The 19,113-nt window shown below is 45.6% G+C and overlaps 1 protein-coding gene across 2 annotated transcripts in view; it reads left to right on the top strand.

Annotated features, from left to right (window-relative positions):
* The window catches only part of TEK (TEK receptor tyrosine kinase), a 142,952-nt gene extending 124,326 nt beyond the window's left edge, over window positions 1-18,626 (top strand). For both annotated transcript variants that reach the window (XM_068234601.1, XM_068234608.1), the window contains exons 20-23: window positions 8,894-8,934; window positions 10,583-10,679; window positions 14,837-14,936; window positions 18,296-18,626. In XM_068234601.1, coding sequence (XP_068090702.1) covers window positions 8,894-8,934; window positions 10,583-10,679; window positions 14,837-14,936; window positions 18,296-18,370 — 313 coding nt within the window. In that variant the 3' untranslated portion in view covers window positions 18,371-18,626. The remainder of the gene's footprint in view (window positions 1-8,893; window positions 8,935-10,582; window positions 10,680-14,836; window positions 14,937-18,295) is intronic.
* Window positions 18,627-19,113: the final 487 nt, after the last annotated feature.

Consider the following 19,113-nt stretch of genomic DNA (forward strand, 5'->3'; position numbering starts at 1 on the left):
ACTACCTGCTGTAATCCTGGCTTGTAATTGCCAGTTTTAGGCAGTGTTTAGAAACAAAAGACATGGCTGTTACCAGAATGTGATAGGCTCAGAGGAGCTCAGTCTGTGACTCACACAGAGCCTGCAGGGGGCATGGAGAGGGTGTGTGAATAGCTTCTATCCTATCACAAGCAGAGCTGCACATTCCAGCCTGAGTGCAGAAGTAAAGAAGATTAGATTATATAACAGAGATAATACAGCCACTGTGCAACTAGGAAAGTCTGCAGTAAGACAGACCACATTAGAACAGGTATAGGAACTTATAGGATAGAAGAAATAAGGCTGAAAATTTTGTTACAAAGTCTCTTTAAGGCATTTGCTGAACTAAGGAGCACCCATGGTTTAGTATGCTGTAAGCACCACGAAAGATGCTGGCGCTATATAAATCCAAAATAATAACAAAAATTTTAACTTTAATAACTTTAAAATGCCATTTTACAACATGTTATTGATGATATTTGTAAAGCTAATTCTGTACACACGCTAGAGACACTTACCTTTTATGATAGCCTTAACCACTTCCCGACCGCCGTATATACAATTGGCGGCCGGGAAGTGGACGCCGCAAGGACCGCCGTATTGACAATTGGCGGCGGTCCTTGTATGGGCATGGGCGGAGCGATCGCGTCATCCGTGACGCGATCCTCCGCCTCCGCCTAGCGCCGCTCACCCGCCGCAACATCCCGCCGGCCATACGGAAGCGCCGGCGGGATGTTAACCCGACGATCGCCGCATACAAAGTGTATAATACACTTTGTAATGTTTACAAAGTGTATTATACAGGCTGCCTCCTGCCCTGGTGGTCCCAATGTCCGAGGGACCACCAGGGCAGGCTGCAGCCACCCTAGTCTGCACCAAGCACACTGATTTCCCCCCCCCCTGCCCCAGATCGCCCACAGCACCCATCAGGACCCCCCCTGCCCACCCCCCAGACCCCTGTTTGCACCCAATCACCCCCCTAATCACCCATCAATCACTCCCTGTCACTATCTGTCAACGCTATTTTTTTTTAATTCCCCCCCCTGCCCCCCGCTCCCTCCTGATCACCCCCCCCACCCCTCAGATTCTCCCCAGACCCCCCCCCCCTAGACCCCCCCCCATGTACTGTATGCATCTATCCCCCCTGATCACCTGTCAATCAGCTGTCCATCACCTGTCAATCACCCATCAATCACCCGTCAATCACCCGTCAATCACCCCCTGTCACTGCCACCCATCAATCAGCCCCTAACCTGCCCCTTGCGGGCAATCTGATCACCCCCTCACACCAATAGATCGCCCGCAGATCCGACATCAGATCACCTCCCAAATCCATTGTTTACATCTATTCTCTCCTCTAAACACCCACTAATTACCCATCAATCACCCATCAATCACCCCCTATCACCACCTGTCACTTTTACCTATCAGATCAGACCCTAATCTGCCCCTTGCGGGCACCCAATCACCCGCCCACACGCTCAGATTGCCCTCTGACCCCCCCCCCCCCCTTATCAATTCACCAGTGCATTAATTACATCTGTTCTTCCCTGTAATAACCCACTGATCACCTGTCAATCACCTGCCAATCACCTATCACCCATCAATCACCCCCTGTGACTGCCACCCAACAATCAGCCCCTAACCTGCCCCTTGCGGGCAATCTGATCACCCACCCACACCAATAGATCGCCCGCAGATCCGACATCAGATCACCACCCAAGCGCAGTGTTTCCATCTATTCTCTCCTCTAAACACCCACTAATTACCCATCAATCACCCATCAATCACCCCCTATCACCACCTGTCACTGTTACCCATCAGATCAGACCCTAATCTGCCCCTTGCGGGCACCCAATCGCCCGCCTACACGCTCAGATTGCTCTCAGACCCCCCCTTATCAATTCGCCAGTGCAATATTTACATCTGTTCTCCCCTTTAATAACCCACTGATTACCTGTCAATCACCTATCAATCACCCATCAATCACCCCCTGTCACTGCCACCCATCAATCACCCCCTGTCACTGCCACCCATCAATCACCCGCTGTCACTGCCACCCAACAATCAGCCCCTAACCTGCCCCTTGCGGGCAATCTGATCACCCACCCACACCAATAGATCGCCCGCAGATCCGACATCAGATCACCACCCAAGCGCAGCGTTTACATCTATTCTCTCCTCTAAACACCCACTAATTACCCATCAATCACCCATCAATCACTCCCTATCACCACCTGTCACTGTTACCCATCAGATCAGACCCTAATCTGCCCCTTGCGGGCACCCAATCACCCGCCTACACGCTCAGATTGCCCTCAGACCCCCCCTTATCAATTCGCCAGTGCAATATTTACATCTGTCCTTCCCTGTAATAACCCACTGATCACCTGTCAATCACCTGCCAATCACCTATCACCCATCAATCACCCCCTGTCACTGCCACCCAACAATTAGCCCCTAACCTGCCCCTTGCGGGCAAACTGATCACCCACCCACACCAATAGATCGCCCGCAGATCCGACATCAGATCACCACCCAAGCGCAGTGTTTCCATCTATTCTCTACCCTAAACACCCACTAATTACCCATCAATCACCCCCTGTCACTGCTACCTATCAGATTAGACCCCTATCTGCCCCTAGGGCACTCAATCAGCCGCCCACACCCTCAGAATGCCCTCAGACCCCAGCCCTGATCACCTCGCCAGTGCATTGCTTGCATCTATTCCCCCCTCTAATCACACCTTGAGACACCCATCAATCACCTCCTGTCACCCCCTAGCACACCTACCCATCAGATCAGGCCCCAATTTGCCCCGTGTGGGCTCCTGATCACTCGGCCAAACCCTCAGATCCCCCTCAGACCCCCTTCCGATCACCTCCCCAGTGCATTGATTGCATCTATTTTCCCCTCTAACCACCCCCTGAGACACCCATCAATCACCTCCTGTCACCCCCCTAGCACTCCTATCCATCAGATCAGGCCCAATACAACCTGTCATCTAAAAGGCCACCCTGCTTATGACCGGTTCCACAAAATTCGCCCCCTCATAGACCACCTGTCATCAAAATTTGCAGATGCTTATACCCCTGAACAGTCATTTTGAGACATTTGGTTTCCAGACTACTCACGGTTTTGGGCCTGTAAAATGCCAGGGCGGTATAGGAACCCCACAAGTGACCCCATTTTAGAAAAAAAGACACCCCAAGGTATTCTGTTAGGTGTATGACGAGTTCATAGAAGATTTTATTTTTTGTCAAAAGTTAGCGGAAATTAATTTTTATTGGTTTTTTTTCACAAAGTGTCATTTTTCACTAACTTGTGACAAAAAATAAAATCTTCTGTGAACTCGCCATACACCTAACGGAATACCTTGGGGTGTTTTCTTTCTAAAATGGGGTCACTTGTGGGGTTCCTATACTGCCCTGGCATTTTAGGGGCCCTAAACCGCGAGGAGTAGTCTAGAAAACAAATGCTTCAAAATGACCTGTGAATAGGACGTTGGGCCCCTTAGCGCACCTAGGCTGCAAAAAAGCGTCACACATGTGGTACCGCCGTACTCAGGAAAAGTAGTATAATGTGTTTTGGGGTGTATTTTTACACATACCCATGCTGGGTGGGAGAAATTTCTATGTAAATGGACAATTGTGTGTAAAAAAATCAAACAATTGTCATTTACAGAGATATTTCTCCCACTTAGCATGGGTATGTGTAAAAATACACCCCAAAACGCATTATACTACTTCTCCTGAGTACGGCGGTACCACATGTGTGGCACTTTTTTACACCCTAAGTACGCTAAGGGGCCCAAAGTCCAATGAGTACCTTTAGGATTTCACAGGTCATTTTGCGACATTTGGTTTCAAGACTACTCCTCACGGTTTAGGGCCCCTAAAATGCCAGGGCAGTATAGGAACCCCACAAATGACCCCATTCTAGAAAGAAGACACCCAAAGGTATTCCGTACGGAGTATGGTGAGTTCATAGAAGATTTTATTTTTTGTCACAAGTTAGCGGAAAATGACACTTTGTGAAAAAAAACTATTAAAATCAATTTCCGCTAACTTGTGACAAAAAAATAAAAACTTCTATGAACTCACCATACTCCTAACGGAATACCTTGGGGTGTCTTCTTTCTAAAATGGGGTCATTAGTGGGGTTCCTATACTGCCCTGGCATTTTAGGGGCCCTAAACCGTGAGGAGTAGTCTTGAAACAAAAATGACCTGTGAAATCCTAAAGGTACTCATTGGACTTTGGGCCCCTTAGTGCAGTTAGGGTGCAAAAAAGTGCCACACATGTGGTATCGCCGTACTCGGGAGAAGTAGTACAATGTGTTTTGGGGTGTATTTTTACACATACCCATGCTGGGTGGGAGAAATACCTCTGTAAATGACAATCTTTTGATTTTTTTACACACATTTCTCCCACCCAGCATGGGTATGTGTAAAAATACACCCCAAAACACATTGTACTACTTCTCCCGAGTATGGCGATACCACATGTGTGGCACTTTTTTGCACCCTAACTGCGCTAAAGGGCCCAAAGTCCAATGAGTACCTTTAGGATTTCACAGGTCATTTTGAGAAATTTCGTTTCAAGACTACTCCTCACGGTTTAGGGCCCCTAAAATGCCAGGGCAGTATAGGAACCCCACAAATGACCCCATTTTAGAAAGAAGACACCCCAAGGTATTCCGTTAGGAGTATGGTGAGTTCATAGAAGATTTTATTTTTTGTCAAAAGTTAGCGGAAATTGATTTTAGTTGTGTTTTTTCACAAAGTGTCATTTTCCGCTAACTTTTGACAAAAAATAAAATCTTCTATGAACTCACCATACTCCTAACGGAATTCCTTGGGGTGTCTTCTTTCTAAAATGGGGTCATTTGTGGGGTTCCTATACTGCCCTGGCATTTTAGGGGCCCTAAACCGTGAGGAGTAGTCTTGAAACGAAATTTCTCAAAATGACCTGTGAAATCCTAAAGGTACTCATTGGACTTTGGGCCCTTTAGCGCAGTTAGGGTGCAAAAAAGTGCCACACATGTGGTATCGCCGTACTCAGGAGAAGTAGTATAATGTGTTTTGTGGTGTATTTTTACACATACCCATGCTGAGTGGGAGAAATATCTCTGTAAATGGACAATTGTGTGTAAAAAAAATATCTTCTATGAACTCACTATGCCTCTCAGTGAATACTTTGGGATGTCTTCTTTCCAAAATGGGGTCATTTGGGGGGTATTTATACTATCCTGGAATTCTAGCCCCTCATGAAACATGACAGGGGGTCAGAAAAGTCAGAGATGCTTGAAAATGGGAAAATTCACTTTTTGCACCATAGTTTGTAAACGCTATAACTTTTACCCAAACCAATAAATATACACTGAATGGGTTTTTTTTTTTTATCAAAAACATGTTTGTCCACATTTTTCGCGCTGCATGTATACAGAAATTTTACTTTATTTGAAAAATGTCAGCACAGAAAGTTAAAAAAATCATTTTTTTGCCAAAATTCATGTCTTTTTTGATGAATATAATAAAAAGTAAAAATCGCAGGAGCAATCAAATAGCACCAAAAGAAAGCTTTATTAGTGACAAGAAAAGGAGCCAAAATTCATTTAGGTGGTAGGTTGTATGAGCGAGCAATAAACCGTGAAAGCTGCAGTGGTCTGAATGGAAAAAAGTGGCCGGTCCTTAAGGGGTAGAAAGCCCTAGGTCCTCAAGTGGTTAAAGAAGAACTACAGGAAGAGTCATTGGACTGTGAATAGCATTTATACCTTTAAATATGTCTTGTGTTTTAAAGCTATCAGCTGCACACGTTAAAAGTACATATTCATGGACAATATTGTTATCATTACATATTGTACAATGCCTGACTGAAGATGCTTATGATTATTAACCACTTGATGACCCACCCTTTACCCCCCCTTTAGGACCAGCGCTGTTTTGAGTGATCTGTGCTGGGTGGGCTGTGCAGCCCCCAGCACAGATCAGGTAGCAGGCAGAGAGATCAGATTGCCCCCCTTTTTTCCCCCCTATGGGGATGATGTGCAGGGGGGGTCTGATCTCTCCTGCCTGCCTGGGTGTTGCGGGGGGGGGGGGCACCTCAAAGCCCCCCTCCGCGGCGAAATCCTCCCCCTCCCTCTCCTACCTGCTCCCCCCCCGGCGATCGAGGCTGCACAGGACGCTATCCGTCCTGTGCAGCCAGTGACGGGACGTCCCCTGTCACATGGCGGCGATCCCCGGCCGCTGATTGGCCGGGGATCGCCGATCTGCCTTACGGCGCTGCTGCGCAGCAGTGCCGTACAATGTAAACAAAGCGGATTATTTCCGCTTGTGTTGAAATTTAGCCTGCGAGCCGCCATCGGCGGCCCGCAGGCTATTCACGGAGCCCCCCGCCGTGATTTGACAGGAAGCAGCCGCTCGCGCGAGCGGCTGCTTCCTGATTAATCAGCCTGCAGCTGGCGACGCAGTACTGCGTCGCTGGTCCTGCAGCTGCCACTTTGCCGACGCACGGTATAAGCGTGCGGTCGGCAAGTGGTTAATATAGTTGATAACACAGGGGAAGGTGTGAGAAAACCTACTAAAAGTCTTTAAACCCACTCAGTGATACTCAGCATTTTTAGCTGCAGAAATTAAAAACAGTAAACAGAGATTCATTACTCACAACTAGAGGCATACCTTTATTTAGCATATCATGACGTTTTCCTACATAGGCTATGTTAAGCAACGTTATGCAGGATGTACATTCCACAGTAGAATCTTGTTATTGTAAACTCTGACATAGTAAACCCCTGGCTATAGTAAACTCAGTCCCCAGGTACTGACCATGCACCTGTATAAATATATAACGTATATTGAGTTCTGATGAAGTTAACTACTTGGCCAGGTCACTTGAAGTTGACTATTAGTATATTTTATTGTATACTGGTGTTGTGTTGTGTACTGTACTGTAATGACCATGTGGAGATAATGACATGGTGATCACTGATTTGTGATTTACCTATACAACTAGATTTCACAAAGAATAGTAGACAGAATGGTTTCTTTATCTCCAATTATTACATGCTGAGGACCAACTCTACATGAGACATGTTGTCCTTCTAGCAATGGCAGTATAAATTCTGCTCAGACAACTGCTACATACCGTATTTTTTGGACTATAAGACGCACTTTTTCTCCCCTAAAAGTTGGGGAAAAAAAATCCCTGCGTCTTATAGTCCAAATGTACCAAGTCTGAATGTGCCCGCAGGCTCCCCGCACCGTACCATGTCTCAGTACGCAGTGCGGGAGGAGAACTAGGAAGCCCAATGCGGGTAAATCTGTACTGTCAGACATCCACACTGCAGCTGGAGACGCTTCAGGTACCTTTGAGTGCATTCACCTGGGAGATCTATGTGAGGCAGAACAGCTCTGACACTCCACCTGGACCCACTGCAAAGCCTCTTTCCACTCGCTCACCGCTCCAGCTCAAAGTTCCCTGTTCGCCCAGCTGTCCAGCCTGCATGTAAAATCAAGAGGCGCCAGCAACGAATCACATAGTTATGCTGTCGATGTATACGCAGTACAACTACCAATCAGGTGGGGGGCGCTGCCCCGGACCGCCTATCACAGCGCTCACTGCTTTCTGCTTGTTTTATTACAGGCAGCGATGGTCTTGCGGGTGGGACCACTGTGGCCAATCACTGCACGGCATCTGCGCCTGAATGGCAGTGAGCGCTGTGATTGGTAGTTGTACTGCGTATACATCAGCAGCATAACTGTGTGATTCGTTGCTGGCGCCTCTTGATTTTACGTGCAGGCTGGACAGCGGGGGCGAACGGGGAACTTTGAGCTGGAGCAATGAGCAAGTGGAAAGAGGCTTTGCAGTGGGTCCAGGGCAGGCGGGGTGTCAGAGCTGTTCTGCCTCACATAGATCTCCCGGGTGAATGCACTCAAAGGTACCTGAAGCGTCTCCAGCTGCAGGGTAAGTATGTGCACTGGACCACTGGACACAGGGGGACACTGGACCCAGGGGGCACATAACACAGGAGACACAGGGGGTCACTGGACACAGGAGGACACAGGGGTCACTGGACACAGGAGGACACAGGGATCACTGGAAGGAGTACACAGGGGGTCACTGGACACAGGGGTCACTGGACACAGGAGGACACAGGGATCACTGAAAGGAGGACACAAGGGGTCACTGGACACAGGAATCACTGGAAGGAGGACACAGGGGGTCACTGGACACAGGGGGTCACTGGACACAGCTGTCACTGGACACAGGTGGTCACTGGACACAGGAGGACACTGGACACAAGAGGACACTAGACACAGGAGTCACTAGACACACAAGGACACTGGACACAGGGGGTCACTGGACATAGGAGGACACTGGACATAGGAGGACACTGGACATAGGAGGACACTGGACACAAGAGGACACTGGACACAGGAGTCACTAGACACACAAGGACACTGGACACAGGGGGACACTGGACACAGGGGGTCACTGGACACAGGAGGACAGTGGGCACAGGGAGTCACTGGACAGGGGGAAGACAAGAGTCACAAGGAAGGCACAAGGGGAACATAATTGGGTGGAGGTCCATAAGATGCTCCTGAACCATGGATTGACGCACCAGATTTTTTTTTCCCTTGGTTTTTGTTCTCAAAATCTAGGCGCGTCTTATGGTCCGAAAAAGTATGTTTCACAGTTGTCATATTTATGCTCTGACAAATCAGATGCATTACATTTGTTAATTTTCAATGCAGTTGTTTTCATTTTCAGCAAATGTATTTGAGACAATAGTTATCAATATGCTTCCCTTGCTTCCATATGCTTCTTTTTCAGTGCATTGATTGACTGACTCAGTATATTTTCATTTACAGATGGTCATTTGGTGTATTGTTATGGGAAATTGTCAGCTTGGGTGAGTATAATGGTGTCAGTATAGCAATAATTTTAGGATATCTATATCTCCACAGAAGTCACGCCCTATTTACCATAGTATAGGTTGAAACATTAGATGGCAAGGGAATTAGTAAGAGAATGCTCATATTAAGTATAGTAAGAAGTAGTATTTAATCAAAGCTAAGTAAGGCCTTAGCTTAAAGAGGAACTTTAACCAAGGATTAAAACGTCATCCCAATCAGTAGCTGATACCCCCTTTCCCATGAGAAATCTTTAAATTTTTTCAAACGGACAACCAGGGGGCTCTGTATGGCTGATTTTGTGGTGAAACCCCTCCCACAGTGTGATGTCATGGGTCCAGAGAGTTCGCTCGTTGCACTGTGAGAAATAATGGCTTTTTCCAACTGCAAGCAAGCAGTATCTTCTTCTGTGCATAGAAGTCTTAGGGCTCGTTTCCACTATCGCGAATCTGCATGCGTCCAACGCATGCAGATTCGCACATGTAATGCAAGTGGATGGGCCTGTTTCCACTGTAGCGTTGTTGAGGTGCGTTTTTTTCAGCGGTAAAAAAACGCACAAAAGAGCCAACGAATTTGCCTGCGAGTGGAATGCATGCGAATCGCCGCTAATGTATTTAATAGTAAAAACGCATGCGTTTGTTACATGCGTTTTTACCCGCGATTTCGCGTGCGATTTCGCACCTTTTTCAATTTTATTTTGCCCTGGCAGTGTCACGGTTAATTTCACATGGCACCATGCCATGCGAAATCGCACGCGAAATCGCGGGTAAAAACGCATGCGGAAACGCATCCGCATGCGTTTTTACAAGCGTCGGAATGCCGGCGAAATCGCGTCGCAACAGTGGAAACAAGCCCTAAGTAAAAGAACATTCCGTACAGATCACCTGGCAGAACTAAATATGTCACCAGCAGCGATATATTTCAGAATGTAAATTAGGGAGAGGAAAGATTTTATAATTAGCAAATACTCACTAAATAATTTATAAGTGAAAATTGTTGAAAATAAGCAATTTTATTTGTTATGTTATTTTCACTACAGTTCCTCTCTAAGTCACATCATTAAAGTTTCTACATAACTTCACTTACACTTTATGTATTTTATAACATAATATTAGCATTATATGAACTCACATCATAGTAACAATATAGAGATATACTTCAACAACAGATTTTCAGGAAACAGAATATAATCCTTCTTTAAATACAAACTGCAAGATAAATTGCTGGTCTTTCTTTTTAAACCTTTAAAGTGGACCTGAACTCTTGCACAGGACAAAAGGAAAACATAGAGAAATGCACCCTGAATGAGAGCTTACCCTGTCCAATTCCCCCTCATCTTGTGACTAATCACAAGTTGTAATTCGAGCCTCCTCTGTGTCACATGACTGTCTATAGCAGATAAGCCTATTTGAAAGCACAGGCTGTAAACAATACGTCTGCTTCCATGAATCAGCAAGTATAAACTGTGCAAATTTATTTTAGGATTTATATCGGCTGTAACAAAGACATGTTTTTTGTTTAAAGATTATTATGCTGTTCTGCGTTCAGATCTAATTTAATTACTTTTCAAATGGCACAGTGAGAAAAGCATGATCCATGTATTTAAAAAATGGGCACCCAATATCTTTGTATTGTGCAATTGTGCAGGTGGAACACCATACTGTGGTATGACGTGTGCAGAACTCTATGAGAAGTTACCACAAGGGTACCGACTTGAAAAACCTCTCAACTGCGACGATGAGGTGTAAGAAAGCCATGATATTCTATGTCTATATGCCTAATTACCTGTGGTAATGATGTTCACTTCTAGCAATACTAGTGTTTTCCCTAAAATGAACAGTAACCCCAAACAATGCAAACACATTCTTGTTTTTAAAAGAATGTCACTAGAAGTAATTCCAACATCAATCATATCCAGTGATGATTCTTTCAAGTCTTCCAGCAATATGAAACCAGGATCACTTAGGATGACTCATCACCTACCAATCTGAACATAAGATCCTGACTGACATAGAATATGTTACAGTACAAGGTAGCCAATTATGAAGGCATCCTGGACCATGGTTTTTTTTTTTCTAAGGACCCTTTCACCCTTCTACTGGCTACCAAGTGCCTTTTAGCTGCAATTTAATGCAACCGATTGGCAGCATTCATAACTCCATGCAGGTCAGCATTGACATGTAGTGCAGTTACCCAGCAGGCAGCAGTAACAGTAAAGCATCATGACGGTGGTTATGCTAAGAAGTGACTTGATAAAGCTGCTGCCTCTCCTCCACCCATGCTGAGTGCTAACAAGTGCCTAGTCTGCACATTGAAACAGCTGACAGGTGGTGAATTCATAGCCTTCAGCCTTCCATGTGCATGAAGCCTTATGGTGTGTACACACTTGAAAGATTAATGAAAGATCACAGACCAATTTTACCCCCTTCCATGTAGTATGAGAGCATAGTCTACACAGTCTATTCTATGGAGCTGAACTCCCCATCAGATAAAAATCTTTGCAAGATGCTGCACACAAAGATGCTGTACACATGCAACAGATCAGTATCTGCAAAAGATCTGTTCCTGCAAAAGATCCGTTCCTGCAAAATGCATTCATAGTCTATGATATCTGCAGATCTCATACACACCTTGTTTAACAGACATTCATCTGCATATCTGACAATCATCTGCAGATCTGAAGGTGTGTATGATGATCTGCAGATATCATAGACTATAAATGCAATTTGCAGGAACAGATCTTTTGCAGATACTGACCTTTTGAATGTGTGCAGCATCTTTGTGTGCAGGATCTGGAGATACAGATCAGCTTGCCTGTGTGTAATGTGACAAACAGAACAAACAGAAACTGTTGAAGCTGTTTGCAGCTAGATTTTCTGCGTAAACTATCTAAACTTTAGATAACATACAGACAAGTTACTTGTTATAGTTAGTTTTTCATCTTGGATTCGCTTTAAGCACAATTTTGTAGCACTCATAACAAATATATATTTATCTAGAGCCACTTGATGATGATGATTATGCTACGCTCAGTAGGGGATGCTTAGCCAACTTGGTCATTCAGTAGTAAGATTACATGCTATAGTATATTGTCTAATTATGGTCATCCTCTAAGAACATAAATTAACAATGCAAAGCAATGGGACAAGTTGTTTCAAATGGCCTTTGACAACATTGGATTCAGACAGCAATTGCACACCAGAAACATGAAATAAGTTTATTTGCTATTTATTTATTTTTTTATGACTTTCTTCCGCACAGGAAGCTGAATCTTCGGACAGTTCAACCCTCCATTTGATGGCTACCAAATGCCTTCCAGCTGAAATTTAACCACTTGATGACTGCAGTGTTAACCCCCCCCCCCCCCCCCCCCCCTAAAGACTAGGCTCTTTTTGGCTGAACTGGGCTGTGCAGGCTTTTCAGCCTCCTGCACAGCCCAGCTGTGACATGCTGCCAGAGGGGTCCGATCGCTCCTGTCATATTTTTTTTTTCTTAGCCTTTTCCAGCCCCTCTCTCTCTCCCTCCCTCCTTCCTCCCCTCCTCCCCTCCGTGCATTACTCTGAACAAGACGGCGATCCATCCTGTTCCGCCTCTCATAGGCATCAGCCAATGAGAGGACGGCGATCCTCGGCCAATCAGAGGCCAGGGATCGCCGATCTCGTACAGCGCTGCTGGAGACCGCAGCGCTGTACACTTGTAAACAAAGGGAATTTCTCTCCCCTTTCGTTTACAAGCAGCCAGCTAGCCGCCGCGGCTAGCAGGCTATTCACGGAACTATGCTCCATGAACGGGCAGGGAACGATCGCGCATGCGCGCGGCCATTCCCTGGGAAACTGCAGCCCCAGGACTCGACGCCAATTGCCGTTAGGCGGTCCAGGGGCTGCCACTGCGGTCACGCCCATTGGCGTAAGGCGGTCGTAAAGTAGTTAATGCAGTTGAATCCCAGCATTTGCAACCTCATGTGTGTCAGTATTTCATTTTCTGGGCTCAATCCCATTAACTTTTTCTCCTAGATGATATCTTCACATCTTATAAATAAAATACCTTTTAAGCTACCAGCAATTAAGAAAATACTATACAATAATTTTGACAATACCTTTTCCTTTACTTTTTGGTACTTTTTTAATTGCAGAAAAATGAAGATGAAAATTCATCTTCCAAGATAAAACTTAGTAGAAAAAGTGAATTGGATTGGGCCCACAGTGTGGTTACCCAGCAGAAAAAAAATGCCTCATGCTGCGTCTGATTGTGGTCTTGCTTAGGGAACCACACTCAGACCATGTGATTCAATGCAGAGGCTACTTCTCCACAAATGCCTACGGCTGGTGTGGGCAAGAAGTTGACAGGTGGTGAATTCAGCCCCCTGTGTGAAAGAGGTCTCAAAGAACCAAATATTGTGCATTTAAAGTAGAAATAAAGGCACATTTTCAGTTTAGGAAGAGGGGAAGGGGAGAAGGAGGAGGGATAGACTGGGGATTTTTTATTACTGCACTGTGATTGGGGTAATGGCAGAGATTTTCACTTACACTCTGCAATTAAAAAAGTAAAAAAAAGTTGGTGAAAAGGAACTGTCGTTATTATTTTCTTGATTACTGGTAGCGTCGTTTTATTGATAAGGTGTGAAAAATATAATCTAGCTGAAAACTTCGGAGAAAAAGTTAATTAACCACTTGATGACCACAGTGGTAAACCCCCCTAAAGACCAGTCTAATTATTGCTAAAATGGCCACTGCAGCTTTAAGGCCAAGCTGCAGGGCCGCACAACACAGCACACAGCTCTCTGTTGGTGGGATCTGATCACCCCCCCAGATGTTTATTTTTTTTCATGTAAATATTTATATGCGTGTTTTTTTAATTTTTGTATTTATTTATTTATTTCTATCCCCGCCCTCCCTCCCCCCACCAGCCAATCCCTGTGATCGGCTGTCATAGGCTTCAGCCTATGACAGCTAATCACGCCTGACACTATGGAGGGGACAGCCGTGTCACACGGCTGTCCCCAGTACAGCGCTGCTGCTGATCGCAGTGCTGTACCTGATGATTAGTCCGCGATTGCCGCTCAGAGACTGAAGGCGGGGCGGAGCTCCACCCCCCGAGCAGGAGATGCGTGCGCAGCCTGCGCGTGATCTCCTGCAAAGTGCAGCCCCAGGACTTGACGCCAATTGGCATTAGGCGGTACTGGGACTGCCGCCGCGATCACGCCCATTGAAGTGAGTCGGTCTTAAAGTAGTTAAATAAGGGCTCGGATGTGATGGGACATCCCCTCAATGAGGCATTAAAGGGACCCTGAGCAGTGGCCTAAATTGAAAATCTGGACTTACGTGAGGCTTCCTCCAGCTCCCCTTAGCCTGCGAGGTCCCCCGGTATACTCTTCCTTCCATTCGTTGTCCCGCTGGCAGCTCCAGTAATGAGCGTGCGCGCCCCGACTTACTCCCGCCACGTCATCACGGCTGTCGTCATCAGCGTCCTTCGCATGCCCGGCTCAGTCTTTAGACAACCATGCATGCGCTGGATGCTTATGGTGAAGGGTGTGATGACGCACCAGGGGTGCGCACGTGCAACTTCAGCTGAAGTCCGTGTGTTAGTGGAGCCGCCAGCGGGACCACGGAAGGGAAGTAGAGGATGCCGGGAGACCTTGCAGGCTACGGGGAGCTAGAGGAAGCCCCAGGTAAGTCCAGATTTTCAATTTAGGCCACTACTCAGGGTCCCTTTAAGCTGCAGACAAGAATAAAAACCTGTGAAAGGTTTTATCCCTTCCCCATATTAGCCATTAAAAAATGCTAGAGGTCGACTTGTTCCTGAGGAAGTGTTCTCCTAGTAAAAACGCAATTTATCACGGTGTAACACGTGTTAACAAGTGCCACATAACCATGCATGTTTTTTTTTTCTTACAAATTGAAGGCATGATCTTATGCGACAGTGCTGGCGAGAAAAAACATATGAAAGACCATCATTTGCCAAGATTTTGTTGTCTTTGACAAGGATGCTAGAGGAGAGAAAGGTAACTGCTCATGCACAACTGAAGATGGCAATATACCTCCAGCCATATTTATTTCAAGTTTATTAAATATGGAAAAGCAAAGAGCACTAAATGGACTGCCAATAACATGCAGACAGTATGATTTTACATAAGCAGAAGTTAGTTCACTGGATCACTCAGACATGTTCTGTCCAGTCCTGATGCAAAGGAAGGGCAAATTCACAAGCACTTAGAAAGGCTGCTTGGCGCTAGTCTAGTTTAGGGGACCCAACAGGAAACCTCATAGAGTAATACTGCTAATGTGATTGGGTGGACAGCGCCCTCACAAACTGCTTGGGTTCAGATAGCTTGTAGTAAACTACGCCCACACTATCCAGCCAATCACAATGCTTTATGCGGTAAAAGGTGCTGTGATCGGAGAACTATTCCCTATAAGGTTTCCTGCTGGGTCCCCTAAACTAGACTAGTGCCGCCTTAACATCCTGGACAGCAATGAAATAAACTAGCAATGGAAAACTAGAGCAAATGTTCTTAACCCCACAGGACTCTTTCATTTGCCTTTACCCATGAAAGGGTTTTAGACACCTAGGGCCTGATTCACTAATTGGTTCTAACCTAGTTTGCACGCTTAAAGGCTTTGGGCGTGCTAACTAGGGTGCTAAGTAGTTAGCACGCACCAAGCTGAATCAGATTGCGCGCAAAGTACCACGCGCAAAACTTTGCGCGTGCAAAACAACGGCGCACCCTGTTCGCCTATAAGGTCACATGGGATGCGACCTTAATGTCGCACCCATGCGACATTAAGGTCGCATCTCATGCGACCTTATACGCGCATAGGGTGCGCTGTGTTTCGCACGCACCGGCCTTTGTACGCAAAGTTTTGCACGTGGTACTTTGCTCGCACGCGCTAATTAGCACGCACAAAGTTTGTTTAGGTATAATAAGGGGCTTTTCACAAGGGTGCTAACAGTTAGCACCGCTTTGTGAATCAAGCCCCTAATATTGTTCCCCTAATTAATTAATCTGGGTTGGGATACCCTCCAACGCCCAACCCGCGAGCGATCTGGCAGACGGATCTAACCAACCCCAGTGACTCTGATCCCCACGATGATCCCATTGTTCTTGGCGCTCTCCCTCCTGCCACGTGACGTCACACCTGCGCTGCTCGTCGCCCCCCCTTGCCTGCATAGCAACACATCGCATTTGCAGCTATACAGCTGACATGCATGTGTGCAGCAGGGCTCAGCGATGTCGCCCAAGGGATCAGGTGCTGATCCCCACCGGACGACATCCATTGTCAATGTGTACGAGCCCTTATACAAGTAGACACAACATTTAATTTCATTTGCAATAGAAAAGAACAGTAGAGACCCGGCAAAATGTAAACAACAGCTGTACGGAGAAATCAAAGGGACAGTTGTCCAGATATTGGTGAGTATTTTTCAGGATCTCAAGCTACTAAATCATCATGCACAGTAGTGTGTATTACTGCTACAGGCTTCTTCCCAAACTCTATTATGGACCATATATGCAAAATGGACACTGTACAAGGTTGATGCTACACACTGTCAGGCCATGTTCAACATTGTTGTCCATGCAGGCTTTAGTTCTTTTCATTATGAGGAAGTGCTGGAGTCCCATGACTCTGGATTCTACCAATGATTCTGCAGTCTTTTTTTAAATGTAACACTTTTATATGTAAAGGGGCTGGATGCTACAAAGTTGATACATTCTATAACTATGCTCTTACTTAGCCAAAAGGCCCACACACACTGTTGTGTGCTTCTGGTGAAACATCCTCAATGTCTCCTTAGGCTCGTTTCACACTATGGGCCATATCCCATTACAGAACTCACCAGCATGTATGTATGCCTAGTGATTTTGGAGCATTTGTGTTTAAAGAGAACCCGAGGTGGCATTGTATTACGTTAGTGGGGCACAGAGGCTGGTTGGGCACACTAACACCAGCCTCTGTTGCCCCATTGTGTGTCTCAAAGACCCCCCTGCTTGCCGCTATACTCCCCGCAGTGCTGGCGACACGCAGCGCGTCGCCAGCACAATGTTTACTCTAGCGCTGTCTGTCAGCGCCGCTCCCCCGCCTCCTCCGCATCGCCGCTACCCGCCCTCGTCCCTTCCCTCCAATCAGCAGGAGGGAAGGGACGAGGGCGGGTAGCAGTGATGCGGAGGAGGCGGCGGAGCGGCGCTGACAGACAGCGCTAGAGTAAACATTGTGCTGGCGACACGCTGCGTGTCGCCAGCACTGCGGGGGTATGGCGGCGAGCAGGGGGGGTCTTTGAGACACACGATGGGGCAACAGAGGCTGGTGTTAGTGTGACCAACCAGCCTCTGTGCCCCACTAACGTAATACAATGCCACCTCGGGTTCTCTTTAATGATTTTGTAGTTCTTGTGGCAAAACAGGAAGTACACATTGATCTGGAAGTGAACAACTTTTGGCAAAAAATGCTCTGAAAACTCTATGTTCAACAAATATTAAGAGATTTTATAGTTTTCCTATACTTTACATTGAGGCGTAATCACCTTCAAAATGCTGCAGGACCCGCGTTTGGAAAAAAAATCACATCGCTCTGGTGCGAACTAGGCAACTAGCCCATACAAATGCATCAGCCAAGGGTTTTTTGAAAGGCTGACGCTTTCAAAAGCACACAAAGCGCTCTTGAACCAGTGAACCAGCCCATACAGTACATAGAAATATGCTTCATTGCTACTGTAAATGCACACGTCAAGTAAATGCAGAGCATGTTGTGGATTATTCTGATAGATTTCATTGAACCACACTGCTAATGCACTTTTACAACACCATTGTGCTATCCTGGTTTTCAGTATGCAAAGCGCATGTGTATAGTGTAAAAAGACCCGTATTTGGACATTTTTATTATTCTTAAAAGATGCACAGTTTTGTTCAGTTAGAAACCATTAGATATTTTATTTTGGGCTCTTTTTCACGAGCAGCTGATGGGCAGTGAAAATACTGTCAAACTCTCAGGGCTCAAACCCACTAGCAGCCTTTTCTAAGCGCTAGTGATTTGAAAAACTCTTGCATTAGCGATGCTATGGGTGATTTTTATAAAATCACATCGCTCAAGTAGGATTACATCCATAGCATTACATTAGCAAGAGCTTTTGAAATCACAAAGTGCTCAGAAATGGTTAAGTAACATACTGCTAGTGGGTTCCAGGCTTCACAACTGCTCGCTGCTGCCTGGTAACGACTTTCTGTTGCTTGGTAACTGTTCACTGTGCGCATAGTTCAGTCATCTGTGGAAAGGGGTACTAATTTTGGTTGTTTTAGTGAACAACAAATACATGAAATCTTTGAATAATGCTTTCTTTTTTTTAATCAATGTGATCTTTTTGCAGACCTATGTGAACACAACACTTTATGAAAAGTTTGCATATGCGGGCATTGACTGCTCTGCTGAAGAAGCTGCCTGATGACCTGTATGCTCCCTCAAGGAAAACAGGACCTGGATGTGCAATATTGTCTTGTCTAAGAATCTCTGTAAAATATATTTTTTTGTACTACCCCTGTAAATTTTTATAAAACTGTGTAAATAGATTACTCTCTTACATTGGAATTACCATGTAGTTAAATCACCCTATAGGAAAGGAATTGTATTAATGGCAATTTTCTGTTATTGCTAACAATTAACTGTGTTTGTAACTATTAAAGAATGACTTATAAATAGAATGATGGAGATATTTTGGTACCCCAAACTGTAATAAATGAAATGTGATGTGGTATTGGGCTAAGCACCTCTGTGATGCAGGCTACATCTTAGCAGTGATGCAGGTGTTTGACATCAATCACAATTTGTGAGTCCAACAATGGTCACCTTCATATACATCAGTCCTGTAAGTTGGTATGCACTAAGTACTTTGAGGGCTGGTCCACACATGACAAGAGCTTTTCTGTGCACTTTGTGTTTTGTTTTTTTTTAACTGTCTTTTTATTATAATTTATCAAAATCATGACAAAGATAAATGACAGCCGAACAGACAGCACATCTTAGAACAAAAAGTCGATCGACATTCTAGGACAATGCAGATAGTCAGATAACGAGATCAAATGTAGGCCTCTAAGTAAATCAGCTAGAGCTAAGAGGCCATTCATGCAATCAGATAACGAAAAGTATTTCGGTACGGTACGGTATGTGGAGTGCTGTCCAGTCGGCCCA

Source organism: Hyperolius riggenbachi, chromosome 1 (genome assembly GCF_040937935.1).
Source record: "Hyperolius riggenbachi isolate aHypRig1 chromosome 1, aHypRig1.pri, whole genome shotgun sequence".
Classification (NCBI taxonomy): Eukaryota; Metazoa; Chordata; class Amphibia; order Anura; family Hyperoliidae; genus Hyperolius; species Hyperolius riggenbachi.